The sequence below is a fragment of the Pteropus alecto genome, unplaced genomic scaffold (assembly GCF_000325575.1).
Source record: "Pteropus alecto unplaced genomic scaffold, ASM32557v1 scaffold134, whole genome shotgun sequence".
Lineage (NCBI taxonomy): Eukaryota > Metazoa > Chordata > Mammalia > Chiroptera > Pteropodidae > Pteropus > Pteropus alecto.
Window position 1 is genome coordinate 3801426 of NW_006436283.1, and position 16020 is coordinate 3817445.

At 56.9% G+C, this 16020-nt stretch overlaps 1 protein-coding gene across 1 annotated transcript in view; it reads right to left on the minus strand.

Moving 5' to 3' along the window:
* The window catches only part of MGAT5B (mannosyl (alpha-1,6-)-glycoprotein beta-1,6-N-acetyl-glucosaminyltransferase, isozyme B), a 58853-nt gene that overhangs the window by 42270 nt on the left and 563 nt on the right, over nt 1-16020 (minus strand). The window contains 2 exon segments of the mRNA XM_006912184.2: nt 7238-7385; nt 12680-12792. Of these exon segments, the coding sequence (XP_006912246.1) occupies nt 7238-7385; nt 12680-12792 (261 nt within the window).

Genomic DNA, 16020 nt, shown 5'->3' on the forward strand with positions numbered 1-16020 from the left:
CTTACATGAGAATGAAATGGCAGGCATCGCCTTTATTGCAGAGAGCACACTTCTATTGTGGGGGACCGCATGGGCTCCACATATATCAGAGTACAATAGTGGCATTCCGCCACACGTGTTATGTAATAAGCTGAATGTTTACATATGTTCGGTACAGGAGCCCTACTACATTAATGTAACATTCTATTCTAAATCTTGGGTCCTATTTCTAGCTGTGAGCCTGGATCACAGCCAGACCTGGGACCCGCCAGGCCTGGGGCCCACAGCACCTGTGGCAGGATTGAAGGATGAGATCCAGGAAGTTGGTACCGGGGCCAAGAGGAGGACGAGTACCCTTTGATTCACAGAGAAACAGAGAGTCAGAGAAAATCATTTTGTCTATGTTTATCTTTTCTTCCCCAGGAAGTCAATCTTCTTGGAAGCCAAGGGTGTGCTGATCTCCTCCCTTCCATGCATCACTTGGCCGCCCCCACCACCAGGCAATCACCAGTCCCAGCCGTCATGGCCCTGGCCCCTGAAGAGCTTTCAGGGCGCCTGGGGAAAGAGGTTTAATTTTGTGGGTTCCTCCCATGATTTACGAGGGTCGCATTCAATTAACGGGATATCGATTTCTGCACAGTTGGCCAGCGTCTTGCTGAGAGTTGTTATTTTGTTATGAAACCAATCCTTTAACTTTAAAAACATGGAGACTCCCTCACTTGGGTGCCCGCAGACACGCGCCCTGGGAGACACGAGCGTGTACAGCCAGAAACGGGCGCTGCGGAGGCGAGACCGTCTGTCTGTCTGTCCATCTGTCTCCCTCTCCCTCACACCGCACGGGACGCAGGAAGCCCCCGCCCTAGTGTCCAGCCTTCCCTGCGATTTTACTGCTCCCTCCTCAGCTTCGCCCCTCTTCACCCTCATCCAGAGGCCCTGATGCTGTGGGGGCCCCAAACAGATGCCCATGACCATGGATCTGCCAGCCCCGCCCCAAGCAAGAGCGGAGAGGGGTCCCCTCTCTCCTGCACCAAGAAATACACACACAGACAGACTGATATTGGGTAAGTGACAGAGAGATGATCGATAGACGAGAGATGAGAGAGAGAGAGATGATGATAGATGATTGATAGGTAGGTAGGTAGGTAGGTAGATAGAAGATAGATAGATAGATAGATAGATAGATAGATAGATAGATAGATAGATAGATAGATGATAGATAACGTCTCCACTCTTGCTAAGAACAGAGCTGGAGTGGGCGGTGTGCAGTTTCATCACGTGGGGACAGGGTCAGTACCAGTGAATGGGGAGAAGCCAGGGTGTTAAAGCTGGCCTGGGGGAAACAGCACCCCCAATCCGCCCCAAGACCCAGCCTTCTTCTGGAGGATTTAAAAAAATATCTCGCATGTATATTTTATTTAAGACATTGCGGTCCCGCTGTGCATGCCTCGTATCTAGCCTCTTTCACTTAGATTGTATGAGTCCATTGCCATTCATTAAATAGTTTTTAAAATATGATTTTTAGCGGTTACATTTCACCCTATCATGGGTGTCCATACTGCCTGGGCCTTTCCCCCACTGTCTTCTTAACGATATCATGTAGACAGATGTGTCTGTCTGGCTGTCCCCTCAATGACATAAGTCTTATCATTAAAACGTATTTGCCAGCTTGATAAGTTACACTGTTTCCCAAAAGTGGAATTTTTATTATTGGTGACGTTGAAATTTTTCCCGCATTCTTTGTCCTGTTAAATGTTCTTTTGCCTCAAATTCCGCTTTCTTTGGTGCAAATATTGCCACCCAAGCTTTCTTTTCGACCGTGATGTCTAGATACATTTCTCACTCGTCTTCGGTTTCTGAGTCATTCAGCTTTAGGTCTGTCTTACAAATGGCTATAACGGGACATTGAGAATCTGTGTCTCTGTCAGGGCTGTTTAACCCATTCACATTTATAGTCACATTCGATAGCTTTCAGCCCTGGAGGACCGACTGCCTGACCTTCGGACTCACCCCGCTGCCATCCCTCCCTATCCCCCCGGCCTCTCTCCAGCCCCGGAGGCAGACGAGCTCCCACGCTGTCCTGTGAGGAAGGGGCAAAGCCCGGGGCCAGCCCCGCACCCGCTCTGTGAGAAATGAAACACGTCTTTTAAAATTGAGCCCCAAGTGCTTTAACAGGTAGTGTCCCCTGTCCCAGGTCCTGTACTCACACACAGACCCAGAGGGAAGCCACTCTCCAGGCCATCGGGCCCCAGCAGCACAGAGATGGCTGGGAAGGCCCAGAAGAATTTTGGAGTTTTTAAATAAAGCTTCTTTTTGGAAAAAAATAAAAGCGGGGGGAGAAAAATCCCTCATCTCATTACCCAGAGACTAGAATTTTGATGCAACTCCTTTCTGTCGTCTTTTCTGCAGTATTTTATTTTTATTGAGTTTTACACTCTATGTAACCCAACTCTATTTATAATTACATAACTGCTTTCTTTTGCATTTTCTCAACCATTGAAATCCCCTCATTTCCCACCGACATGCTTTGCAACGGTTGCATAAGCTCACCCGGAGGGGGTGCCATCAAGAGCGTGTGTGTGTGTGCATGTGTGTGTGTGTGCATGTGCATGTGCGCATGTGCGTGTGTGTGCGTGTGTGCGCGTGTGTGCGCGTGCATGTGTGCGTGTGCGCGTGTGCATGTGTGTGTGTGTAACTGCTTCCTCACCAGCCAGCACTGAGATTGTTGCTCGAACTTCCTGACACTAGAAGAAAAAGATCACGATGACCAAAATGTCAAAGAACTGTTTCTGGAGTTAGGATTCTTTTCCTAAATGACCAGGTCAGGGGCGTGGCCACGCTCACGATTCTCCACGCACAGTGGCCGGTGGCCCCGGGTTGAGCCGCTCATGCTCAGAGGCAGCACAGCGCCAGCTCGGACCCCCAGCTGGTCCAGCCTCCTGGACGTGCAGAACCAAGGCTTGGCCCGACCGTCGGGGTGGGGGGCCGGCCAGAACCTCACATGCTCCCATCTCCCCATCACGCTGGGCCGCAGGGTCCCGTCACAGCCCCTCAATGTCCACTTAGCACAGCACCCGAGGGCACCTGAGCTTCGCCTCTTTCCCGCAAGAACCTGCAAACTGCCGCCCTTGGGGCTGGAGACACCAGAGTGAAGCAGGCAGGACCTCTGCCCTCATGGAGAGAACCGTCCAGCATGGCGGACAGACAGCGAACAAACAATGAATGAAAATACACAAGGTGTGTTAAGCCCCCAGGGGCTTAATCACTGTGGCTGACTGTACCAGGCCAGCCAGGGCAGAGTATCTTGTGACTTCTAACGCAGACCTGTTGGTAGTGATTCTCTAGCTGTGCCCAGGGATGGGGAGCTGGCTCCGTCTCCCCAGGAGGCCCATACGCACTTCGAGGACAGAGTGTCATGTCCTGTCCCTTGTGTCCTCTCCATCCATTCCCCAAATCCCAGCCCAGATTCCGCACACAGTAGGATTCAACAAATACAGACTGACTCGGAGGCAGACAGCCTCAAATTCCGGTCATCTGTGCTGTGGCTGAGAAGCCTTATGGAAAATTCAGAAATCATTACTATCTGACTTTAGGATACATAATAGGATGCCATTTGCAGCAAATCTGCAAATAGTTCCTAATTATGTTTTCCTTGGCTAAAAAAGCAAATTTTCTTTTCCCAAGGACACACTATTCATGGGTGGGAGGCGACAGCCAAGAAGCTTGCACAAGGGCAAGGGGAAGACAAAAGTGGCATCTTTTTAAGCCACAGATGATTTCGGAGTGCGGAATCCTAGCGCAGGTAACTGAGCGTTTGCAGACCGTGTGTCTACGGGACTCGCACCTGTCTAGCTCCAGGCTGGTCAACCCCAAGTGAATTAAGGGTGGGACAGGGCCGGAGTGTTTGCGCACAGGGCAGGTGTGAGCAAGCAGCCTCATAAGCCCTCGAAACACCCACCCTTTCTCTCCTTGAAACGAGAAGCAACAGTGCTCTTGAAATTTATGGCTCTGCCTGTGGGGCTTGATGGGCTCTGCCGCCATGATGGATTGCTGCTATTTCCCTGGACAGAGCGGGGAGGAGGTGTGAGCTCCTCTGGAGGAGACGAAGGGCAGGGCAGGGGAGGGAGGGACAGGCCAGGGCTGCGAGAAATCCAGACACACTGTATGTGCTGGCAGTGGCGTCGCCAGCCCAGGAAGGCAGCACATCTGGGGGCAGAAGGGGTGTGGGAGGGGCTGGGTCCGAGGGGACACAGACAGCATCGGGCAAGATCGACCCGGGTGCACGGAGAAGAAAACGGTCTCACGCCTCAGAGGGGACCCGGAGGCCCCTACATGCATGGCCTGCATCTCCCCGTCTTTGTCACTGGCCCCTTTGCTTCCCTTCTTGCCACCTCCTATGCTTCACGGAGCAGAATGATCTTTTTAAAAAGAAGCCAGGTCCTATCACCCCTGGTTGAAAGCCCCCCAGCGACCTCCCACGGCTCTTAGAATAGTGTCCCAGTGCTCCTTACTGGGACTGACAAAGCCCTACGCCACCTGTCCCGTGGACCCTACGCCACCTGTCCCGTGGACCCCTCCCTCCCACCTGTCCCGTGGACCCTACGCCACCTGTCCCGTGGACCCTACGCCACCTGTCCCGTGGACCCTACGCCACCTGTCCCGTGGACCCCTCCCACCTGTCACCGCACTTTGCCCCAGTAGCCTTCACACTGGTCCTTTCCTCCAAAACGCCAAACTCGTTCCTACCTCAGGGCCTTTGCACCTGCTGCTCTCTACCTCAAATTCTCTACTCCCAGCTCTTCCTGCACCTGGCTCCTTCCCATCCCTCAGAATCAAGCTGAAATATCACCAACCCAGAAGGGCCTTCCCGGGCCACCTGTTCGAACAGCCCCTTTCTTAGTCACCTAACCCTGATCCTTCAGAGCGTCGATCTGTAGCTGACATCATCTCACTCACTGCTTTTGCTCAGTTACTGCCATTCTCCCCCACAGATATAAGGACCATCTCTGTATCTTTAGTACCTGTAGCTGTGCCTGGCGCTTAGTAGGTCCAATACGTATTTCACAAGTATATCTCTTTCATTTATTCAGTCAGATACGCAGCCCCCGGATGATGAGATAGCGTCTAAACAGGAACCCAGCACATGGCCACACAGCGGCCCACCCAGGAGGCCCGAGCTCCTGTGGGCAAAATGCTCCCACCAGGGGCCAGCAAAGCCCCGTGCTGGGCTGGGAGCCGAGCCCCGTGCTAGGCCCTTCACCTCCGGGAACACGTTTCATCCCAGGCTCCAGAACTATAATCTCAGTGCCCACATCTTCCAAACCAAAAAATCCGAGCAAGAGTCAAACCAAAACATTTTTTCCCCTTGAGCTGTGAATTAATTGATACAAAAAGTCTTGCTAAGGAATAAAACCTAGCCCCCACGAGTGGCACACTTAATGAGGAGCCAGCAACAGCACAGTGGGCTCTGCAGGCAGCCGGTCTGAGCCCAGAGCCAGGTCCGGCCCCTTGGCCGCTGCGCAACTTCGAGCAAGTTCCCAAACTCCTCCGTGCCTCGGTGTCCTCCTCGTTTGGGGAGGTCATCGAGAGGACGTGATCGCAGGTTGACCTGAGAGCTGGACCCAGGCCATCGTGGGTCCTCGCCTCTCCCCGCCCTTGGAACACATGCCCTGCCCGCTGTCCGCACGGTGGGAGCCAGCTGGAGGACACGGCCTTGAAAGAGGAGGGTGCTGCTGAGGACGCCTGGACAGTGTACACGACTGACCCCGGTCAAGGCCTCTACACAGACTGTCGGATTCCGGCAAGCAGGTGAGGTTGCCTCATCTCGTGGCGCCCAAGACCAGCCTGGTACGTAAGTTCCCTCGCTTCTTAAACGTGCCACCTGCCAAGCTGGAGTGACCCGCCTCTTTTTTTTTTTGGAAATTGCTGGAGCTTCGGCTTCTACATCAAATGCATTGGCTGAGATATAGCTTTTCTGCAAATTGTCTCAAAGCGTGGATTTCAAGCACATTTTTTTAGCAGTGAACACTTTTAGCAAATCACGCTGGCTGAGGTACAGCTTTCCCCAAACTGTGTCAGAATGTGGGTTTCCAACTAATTTTCAGCAGCTGGAATACACTGAGCAAATCCACCTCTTAAAGAACCCCAATATCAAAAACGCCAGGTGTAGCTAATCTCTCCAGGATGGCAAGGTCCAAGCCCCCTCCCCAGCATCTGAGACCGGGGACCAGAACTCCCAGTCGGCATGCCCTGGCTTCATCCTTAGAGTCTGGAGACCGCTTACACACCGATGACACACCACTGGGTCCCTGGGGACGCTGCTGAGGCACGTGGGACCGTAGTGCTCACTCTTAGGGACCTTTGCACACTCTGGCCTCAGTAGGGGGACATTTAGAATGAATAAACCAGAACATTTTTTTTTTGGCAAAGGTGGCTCGGGGCCGTCGGTGGAGAGCAGATGATCACTATGGCCATCACAGTCCACCTGGACACCCACACATGCCCCTCTGCACGGACAGAGCTCAACATCGTCACGCTGAGTGACAAAAGCAGGTGCCGCCGAATAGGTCCTGCGGGACACCACCTGTGTAAGATCTGTGAAAACTTCACACTGTGAGCTTACGGCGTGTACATGTATAAAACACACATGTAAAAGTACCTAGAAGGGGCTAGAAGAACTTACACCAAATTCGAGAAAGCACTCGTCTTCGGGGGAAGCGGTTTAAGGGCCCTTCAGCTTTCATCTGTGGTGTTTTATTTAAAACGAACAACACAACGAAATGTTAACGGCTGTCGAATCTGGGAGGTTGAATCTGGGAGGTCGAAAGGCGCTCTGGGCTGTATTACTGTCTGGATGTTTCACGTTTTCTCCAGATTAGCAACAAAGGGATGACAGACAGCACCCCGCCCCTCACATGTAAAAGTACCTAGAAGGGGCTAGAAGAACTTACACCAAATTCGAGAAAGCACTTGTCTTCGGGGGAAGCGGTTTAAGGGCCCTTCAGCTTTCATCTGTGGTGTTTTATTTAAAACGAACAACGCGACGAAATGTTAACGGCTGTCGAATCTGGGAGGTCAAAGGGCGCTCTGGGCTGTATTACTGTCTGGATGCTTCACGTTTTCTCCAGATTAGCAACAAAAGGATGACAGACAGCACCCCGCCCCTCCCCGCTGAGCTGTGGGGGTGCATGCTGAGGCTGCACACCCGCCCCCAGCACCCCCGCCACTCCGCAGGCCCCGCTCCCTCCACCGTCCCCCTCACCTGTCCAGGGCAAAGTGCCTGTCGCCTGCAGCCCGGTGCAGCTCACCGCTGTTCTCCAGTCTGGCCAGCGCGTCCATGCGCTTCACCATCAGCTCCAACAGGTCACTCATCTTGCGGAGGACGCCTCGGGACTCCGGCCCACCCATCACTGTGGGCACAGTGCGGCCACGGTCAGCCTGGAGGCCACCTGAAGCCACCTGGTCTCCAGACTGGGGTGGCTCAGACCCCAGTCCCACTCCCCTCTTCCCAGGAAGAGGAGGGGTCAGGAGCGGAAGCCCATCCCCCCTCCCCTCCCCTCTGCAGGAACCCAGAGTGCCCGGCAGTGCCCGCTGGGCATCCAGGGCAGGGAGGAGCCACAGGTCCCTTAAAGAGCCAGGGTCACTGGCTCCAAAGAAAAGAATGAGCCTGAATGAGAAGAGAGAGGGACACACACACACGCACGCACGCACGCACGCACACTCACACACACACACGCACGCACACTCACACGCACACACGCACACACACGCACGCACTCACACGCACGCACACTCACACGCACACACACACACACACGCACACACACACACACGCACGTGGAGCTGCCTGAGACCGACACAGGGTGGCGTTGGGTGCTGGAGCAAACGGGCATCACCCGAACGGGTGGGCACGTCGCTTTCCTTTTCTGTGCCTCAGTTTCCCCTCCTGCAAAGCGAGCAGGTGGACTCACTGAGCCCGGAGGTTCTATATAGGCCAGCACCTTCCCCCGCCTGCCTCCAGGGGTTAGGGTGATGGGAAAGGGAAGAGCTGGCAGGATCCCCTAGGGAGGCAGCTCTGCTCTGTCTCACTAAACCCCCAGGTGGGTCAGAGCAGGGTCTAGACACCCAGAGCAGGGACACGAGGAGAAAGCTGGATTCTTCACGTTGTCTCCAGATCAGCGACAAAGGGATGACAGACAGCACTCCGCCCCTCCCCACTGAGCTGTGGGGGTGCATGTTGAGGCTGCACACCTGCCTCCAGCACCCCCCACCGCTCGGCATGGGCTCCCTGCTCGGCCTGGGGGACAAAGAGACAGGCACAGAGACAGGAGGCAGGGGCGGCCAGGTGGGGAAGCAACCGCTGCGGGATCATGCGGGGGGTGGGGGGGGCAGCTCTGAGGGGCGAGGATGCGAGAGGGACCGGCACGTGCTTGCCGTGCCGAGCGGTGCTCCAAGCCCCAGCCCATTACCCTCCCTCTGTGCTGCGCGCAGGGCTGAGGGGGGCCAAGGTGTCCTTCCCACCTGGTCAGTGCGGGGAACAGAGGCCGGAGGGGAGACGCCGAGTGGAATAAATGAACGGAAGCAGATCAGAGCGATGCGTGACCAGGGAAACACAAGCCCTGGAGAGTCATTCGAGATATTTCGGGGATCCGAACTGTCCGCAGGAGGGATTAAGCCAGTTCTTAAAAATGTCAACAGAAAGAGTGACCCCAGAGGGCTATGGTCATCACTAAGGAGACGGATCTCCCCTCTCGGGTGGGTCTTGGCCTCCATCGGACCAGGCCAGGACCACAAGACGCCTTCCCTGCAGCTGGGCTGGGGACCACTCCCATCGTCCGCAGATGGCACAGGACTCTGGAAGCTCCTGAGACCTCAGGAGACAGCCAACTCCCGCCACCTTCGCCCCCACACACACCCCACCCCGCTTCTGCATTGCTCCCAGGGCACCAGGCACGTTTTCTGTCCAGGGCAAGGGGGGGGTGTCCCTGGGAGGGAAGCAGGCCTTGCACAGCCAGTCCAGCTGCCCCCCCAACACGACACACTCCCCAGATGTCACCACCAGCCTCAGAACTGTCAGCAGAGCAAGCTCCTGACGTGACTGGCCCCGAATCACCTCACTGCCTTTGGCTGAATTGAAATGTATTTAATGTGAGGCCCCAGTGACACATCTCGGAAGTCACACACGTTCCCTCCCTCTTTCTATAAATAAGGCCAGCGAGGACATGGGAGCTACGAATGGCTCCTCACATTTACAGACCTGGCTGCAGTATGGCCCGCAGAGGCCCCACCCCCTCCCCGATGGGCTCCGTTTCTGAGTCTCTCGTCCTCGCTTGTCCTCCCTTTCTTGAGTTGGGGGCTGTGACGTGGCGTCTGAGCAGCTGGAGCTGTGAGCACATTTGTCCCTCTGCAGCCGGCCCCCTCAGAAACCAGCTAAGGCCGTGGGAACTCAGGCCCTGGGCAGTGGAGGGGACGAGGACAGGCCCTGGCCCACCCGTCCATCTCCAGCCTCGGAGAGGACACGCCCCAGAACCCTTTAGCCCCGCGGTCCAGGGCCAGAGACAGCCATGGGGCACGGGACTATTTCCCCAGGTTCAAGTCCTGGTGGGGGGCCAGGAGGTCTGGCAGGGCAGGGCCAGGGGGGAAACTTAGTGCAGACACATGCGGCTGACCCAAGGACCTCTGGCCAGCAGACCTGCCCCGAGGGACAGCCTCCGACCTCTGCTTCTTCAAGACAAGACAGACGGCTGCGAACAGCCACACGTGTCTGGGGAACCTGCAGCCACATCGGGAAGGAGGCCTCAGACACGACTTCGCATCCCCTGTTCCTCCTTAAAACAAGAGCAGGGCAGGGGAGGCAGAGGGCAGGGAGGAGGGACTGGGGCGGGAAGGGAGGGAGCCGCCCAGGGAGGGCGCGCAGGAGAAACCCTCGCCCCGAGCCCAAGCCAGGCCCAGCTGCAGCGCGGGGAAGAATTAGGTTAGACCTCCTCGAGTTATGCTTTTCCCTTCAGCCTCCTTCTCCTGAATCTTGAGATGAGTGTGCAGAATGTGGAATGAGACGTCTGTCACATTTTCATCTCCAAACTAGAGAACTTTATCATACAATATAAACCGGACCAGAGGGGAGGCTGGAGCCTCCTCAGGGAGGCCACAGTCCACAGAGGCTGTGCCAGGGTCTTCGCTCCTTTTAGGAAAAACCTTCTCACCGCCCCTGCCTAGCTACGTCCCCTTGGGACCCCACTTCCCTCAGGCTTGACAAGCGGGAGAGAGTGTTTCCCCATCTGGGCTCACATGATTTTGTTGACCGATACAAAGATTTTTTTTTTTTTCTAAATATGGGTCTCCTTCTCCTGATTCTGCCCTCAGGCCGTGCAGACTCCAGGAACAAACGCTATCCAACCTAAACGACCCATGACCTCCAGTGTCCCCCCCCAGGCCCCTTCCAACCCAGACCTTCCCTCCAGCAGTGCGTAGGCAGAAACGCTGGCACCTCCTAGTCTGCGGCAGGGCTGCCCCAGGCGAGTGTGGGGTGTGGTGTCGATTGAGGGAGCATCTCTTGCAGGATGAGGATTTTAAACCCACGGGGTACACTTGAATCTCTCCGAGCAAATCAGCTTAATCCAAGGGCATGAAAGAAAATGGGGGGCCAAGGAGAATTGGGAGATGAAGCAAATCAGGGTCAGGCCTCTGGGGTTCTCAGAGCCCTCCCCCCCATCCATTTTCCCCTCTTCTCACTCTTTAATTCCATATTCTAGGCACTTATTCTAATAGGCGACACGGCAACTCCACTCCTGGGTACACCCAACAGGGGTGCCTGTGTGTGTCATCCGGACACGTGCAAGAATGTTCGTACTGTCCACCAAAGCCCCAAAGCGGAAACACCGAACGAACGTCCACCGACAGTAGAGCAGATGAACGCGAAGCTTCTGCCCACCCCTAAGACGCAAGCCCTGGGCTGGAGTTGAGCGCCGCCCCCGTCCACCGGCACAGCTGCACAGTGCAGTGGTCGGCAGGGCTCTCGTCAGCCCCTCGGACTCCGGGCCACTGGGCCCAGGACGGGGCCCCGACCGCTCAGGGAGAAAAGCAGAACCATGCAGCCAGCCAAGCCGCCCTCCTCCCCCAGCCTCCGACTGCCATCTCTTGGATCTCTGACCAGGAGCCTACCCAGACAGACCCATCCCCAGTCCAGGGGTGGCACCCAGGTACCTCGAGCATCACTCCCTGTGCCCCGTCCTCGCAAGCTCCACCTCCACCACCGTGACCTCCAGCATCCCTCCCCCAGCTTCCCTCCGGTGCGCCTTCCCACGGGCCCACCTGCTCGTCCAGCCTCAATCCTCGGCCGTCTCCTACATAGCAACCCCGGCATCTTCTTGGTCCTTTTCCCTAAATACCCTCTTCGCCAACGCTCCCACCTCGCACTCAACGCAGCCAGTAAAACATGGGTGGTGCTTGGACCACTGGCCAGATGCCGGTCGAGACTCTTCCTCTCTGCTCTCTGAACACCCCCTCGTGACAATCCTGGGGAAGCATCATCCCGTTTATGAGAGGCAGAACGAAGGCTCAGAGAGACTGCGGGATCTCCACGAGGAGAGACGGGATAAATTAACTTACACTCGGGCTTGAATGACTAATAAATGTGAAATTCCTGCCAGGAGCCTTGCAAGTTTAAAGAAGTGCATGCTAAACCAAACGAATGACTCCAATGATGAGACACAGATGGATGACATAATAAGTGCCCCTTAGAGCACCCCCCACCCCAGATGACGACTATTCCACTAGAGGGTCTATTCGTCACCTGGAACAGGGGAGCCAGGCAACCGAGCCTTGGGGGCTCGAGAGGCTGGACATCAAAGAGAGACTTCCGGGGGCAGGGAAGCCTACAGAGCCCGTCCAGAAAATTTGCCTCTGTTGCCCGAACGCCCTACGTTCCTCTTTCCCACTGTTGACCGGAAGAGCCCCCACAATTCCCTGAGCGGGACTCCACACTGCTCTCCACCTTCCTTGAGCAGGACCCGCCTCAGGAAGAGGCTGCCCAGGTCACACCCCCGTGCCAGGTGAGCTCACTCGATCCAACCCCTGAAGACAACCATTGCTTTCCGTCTCTGTGGGTGAGTTAAGTGACGTGGCCAATGGCACACAGCTGGTAGGTGATGAGCCAGGGTATGAACCAGGTCCATCTGGTCCCAAAGCCCATGATCTGAACCTCTGTTCACTGCCTCAAAATCTCAAGTGGGCCAGGAGCAATGAAGATCTTGACTGAATTTGAGAGCTCAGAGATAAGGCACATGAGCCCACAGCCAGGCCTGCCCTGTGCCCCCACCATGGCCACAGCCTGGACCATAGGCACAGAGTATGTGTGTCTCAAAGGGACAGGTGTCATACTCAGAACCCACTCTTCCCCCACCCTACTAAAGCAACACAGGCAGCCTTTCCTGATGCCTGGGAGACGCTGGCTCAAAGGCCCTACCCTGGCCTGAGAGTCAAGGCCAGAGGAACCCTGGTGACTGCAGCCAGGACCAAAGCAGCATGTAAGGTCACACAGCCCAAGCCATGGCCCCTCTCAACTCACATGTCCTCCGATGAGGTGGCCAGGATGCCTGCAACAGGGCCACTGAAAGCCACCTGTGGTGCTAGGCTCAAAGGCCTCCCTCTCCTCACCCGCAAACGCCTGCACCCACTCTGACACCCCTCCCCCATCGAGATATACCTTCTGTACGGATGGTGAAGGGGGAGTCTCCCGGGCGCCGGGCTGAGAACTGGCCTCCCAGAGATGTCATCAGGAAGCAGAGGGAAAAGAAGCCGATGCCCAGGACAAAAAGCCTGCGGAGAGCAACGGGGCAGGTCAGCGGCGTGCGCCCCGATGCAGTCGGGGCTCGTACAAATGAATGAGTGAGGACGGGATGGGTGGGGGGACAATGAGAGGTCAGGAGGCCGAGTTCCTGGGCCGGGAGGTCTCCCATCATCACAGGACAAGGACAGCTCCAGGACGAGGGAGCGGACGGACGCGAGCCGCACGCGAGGCCCTGGGGCTCAGCAACACACGCTGAGGGGCGAGGCTGGGCAGCTTCCAGCCTCCTCTAGAGCCCAGCTCATTAGCAGAGTCCCCCAGGTGTGGCCCCCAGACCAGCAGCAGCAGATCACCTTGGGAATGCCGGAGATGTAAATTCATGAGTCGCAACTCGGGCTTCCCGAATCAGACGCTCCGGGGGTGGGGTGAGCACTGTATTCACGAGCTCTCCAGGCAATCCTGGCACATGCTAAAGTTTGAGAACCGTCGGCATAGACGGAAACAGTAGGCCCTGATGCCAGTTGGAAGGCAAGTAATTACTCCAGACGAAACCCACCTAGATCCCATCAATCACCAGGCCCCACTCAGCTCTTGTACACATAGGCCTCGCCACAGCAATCAGTCATGAGCTTGCCGGAACCCCTCCTTATCATGTTCCAGGGGGGTGGCGTGTGCCCCCATCACTACCAGATGCTACGACCTAGAAGGGCAGGGCCATGTGGCCACCTTCTGTGCCCAGACTCTCCCTAACCCACATCTTCACCAGACAGACACATGGTAGGTCGTCGGCCTGCACCGTGGACTGGTTGGAGTGAGCTGACACCTGTGCGTGGGGTGTCACATGGCTGTACATTCTCCAACTGGTCAGGAGAGCTGGCCATAACGCGACTTGTTTATTGCTCCGACACATAGTTATTGATTATTTAGCAGGTGCCAGGCACGAGGGTAGCCACAGAGACAATAGGAAACCCACCCTCAAGTCCGACCTTAGGGTTCTGCTGCTTCCATATTAGATCCTGGGCCCCTAACAGAGGAACTGAGCTCCCCAGAGCAGCCTTGTTTGGCCAGAGGTGGCAGCTGTTCTGGGACCTTGGATCAATCAGAGGACTTGATGAGCTAGCAGAGCTGAAAGGGGGCCCTCCCCCCTCCAAGGTCAGGGTGAAAAACTCCATCTTGAGTTTACAAGGAGCCCCACAAGTCATGCCAGAGACCTCCATCCCTCTTACCCCCACCCCCCACCTCGAACCCCACATTTGCAAAGACTTGCTTTATGCATTTTAATCTTCGTTATTTGAAACTGGCAGAGCGGCATTTAATTAAAATTTGGTCCGTTAAAGAAAACACATAATTGTGGAAGAAAATAAAAGCACAACAAAATTCGCAGCCCGCACTTAAAGGAAGCTGCTAGAGATTAAACCAGAGACGGGGCAGGATCCAAAAGCAGAGAGGGCACTAGGAGCTTCCGCCAAGAGAGAACAGGAAGGACAGGCCGGATGACACAAGAGACACTGCTCCCTCACCTCCCAGGGACCCCTCACCAAATTCCACCAAGCTCAGGGGCGGGACTCAGGCCCTGGGATCCTCAAGATGAAATCAGCTGGGCTCAGGCCAACGGCCAGAGGGGCAGTGTGTAAGGAGGTGGTCACACACCAAGGAAGGACCTGGGGAAATCAGCTGCTTGTCCTCCCAGCCTGAGGACAGATTTCTCATCCCTCACTTCCTCCGACTTCCCCCGCTATGGAGTGGTACTTGGAGCTGGGGACCTGGGTTGCCAGGGTCCAAAGACCCGCTATGCGAAGGCATCTAAGACTTTAGCTCAGAACCTGACGCCCCCAACACACCTCGTCTGCATCTCTCTCTGCCAGACCTCAGTCCCAGAGCCCTTCTAGCCCATGCTTGGGGATTACAAGTAGGGGTGATGTGGTCAGAGGCCTGTCCCTTCCCACCCCCGTCTGAAGGGGACACGCAGACTCCACTGGAAGCAGTGGGTGTCTGGGAAGCCTAAGGAGAGATTGAGGTGAAGTTACACAACTTGGAGGGGGCGGGGAAGGGAACCTGTGCAATCCCATCTCTGAATCCTGCCTTCAGATAAAAGCGTGAGAAGAACCAGGGCGGGACCCCAGAGGGAAGACGCGCTTTGGAGCAGGCGCTGTCCGTGGTGCTGGAGCCCACCGCAACCGTCCAGCTCTAAAGCTAGCGTCAGCGGCTGGGCTTCCTGCGGCCTGGACCACGGGTTGGACGTGGGGTGCGTGAGACGGGGTGAAGACCCTCTCACCGGAACTGGCTGGCTAGAGATTAGAGGGTTTCCTGGAGGAGCAAGGCCCCTTCCAGAGACGCCCGCTTTCCATGGGAACCTTACGTTGGAGGCTCCAAACACCCTTCCAATCACTTTCGGAGACCACCCCCCAGCCCTACAGTCCGCCCGCATCCTCCAGACTGCGGTGGTCTGGCATAACCCCTGCTGTCCCCAGAGGCTGTATCCTCAGCCCCGCACGACAAACCTGACAGATGGAGCGGGCTGGACGTGCGGGGCTCAGGAGCCACGTAAGCCACCGCCTCCCCTGGAGGAGACCGGAGGGGGCCCTGGGAGGGGTCGGGGTCCCGGCCAGAGGCCTGGAGGGAAGGGGCTCACATTCGGCCCCTCCCACGGCCCAAGCCTCAGGAGCTTCCGCATGCCCAGGTCCTGCCCTAGCCGGCTCCTTCACGCCCTCGGACTCACCTGTGGCCGCATTCCGAGTGCGGCCCCCGCCCTGGCCTCCACTGCTGGCTCCCTCAGCGCCCTCTGTCCCCCACTCCCTGGGCGAGGTGGCACTCCGACCCCGCTGGGCACCCCTCGCTTAGCGCCCCCTCCCCAACTCGGGCTGCAGGCCGGGCTGTACGGGCTCCTGGGAGAAGGGAGCTAGCTGCCCGGCTCTGAGGGCCTGTGGGGTGGGACCAGCAGAGCCTGGCCAGCGCCGCACGGCCCCAGCCCTGCCTGGCCTCGGCCGCCCGAGGCTGGGGTTGGCCGGGGCAGCGGGGAACCGGTCTTGGCTTCCATCCTGCCTCCAGGCTCCCGCTGCTCTTCCGCAGAGCCAACCCTGCCCCCGCCCCTCCACCGCCCGCGATCAGGCGTCGGATCCCCGGGCAGGGGGGTCCTTGCCCCAATCTCGGTGACCCTCCCGTTAGAGGAAAGGCCCGCACCCCGCCGCGAGAAGGGGAGCACGCGACGAAGGCGGGGGATGGGGGGGCACAGCGGAGGGGTGGGCGAGCCTAGCCAAGGT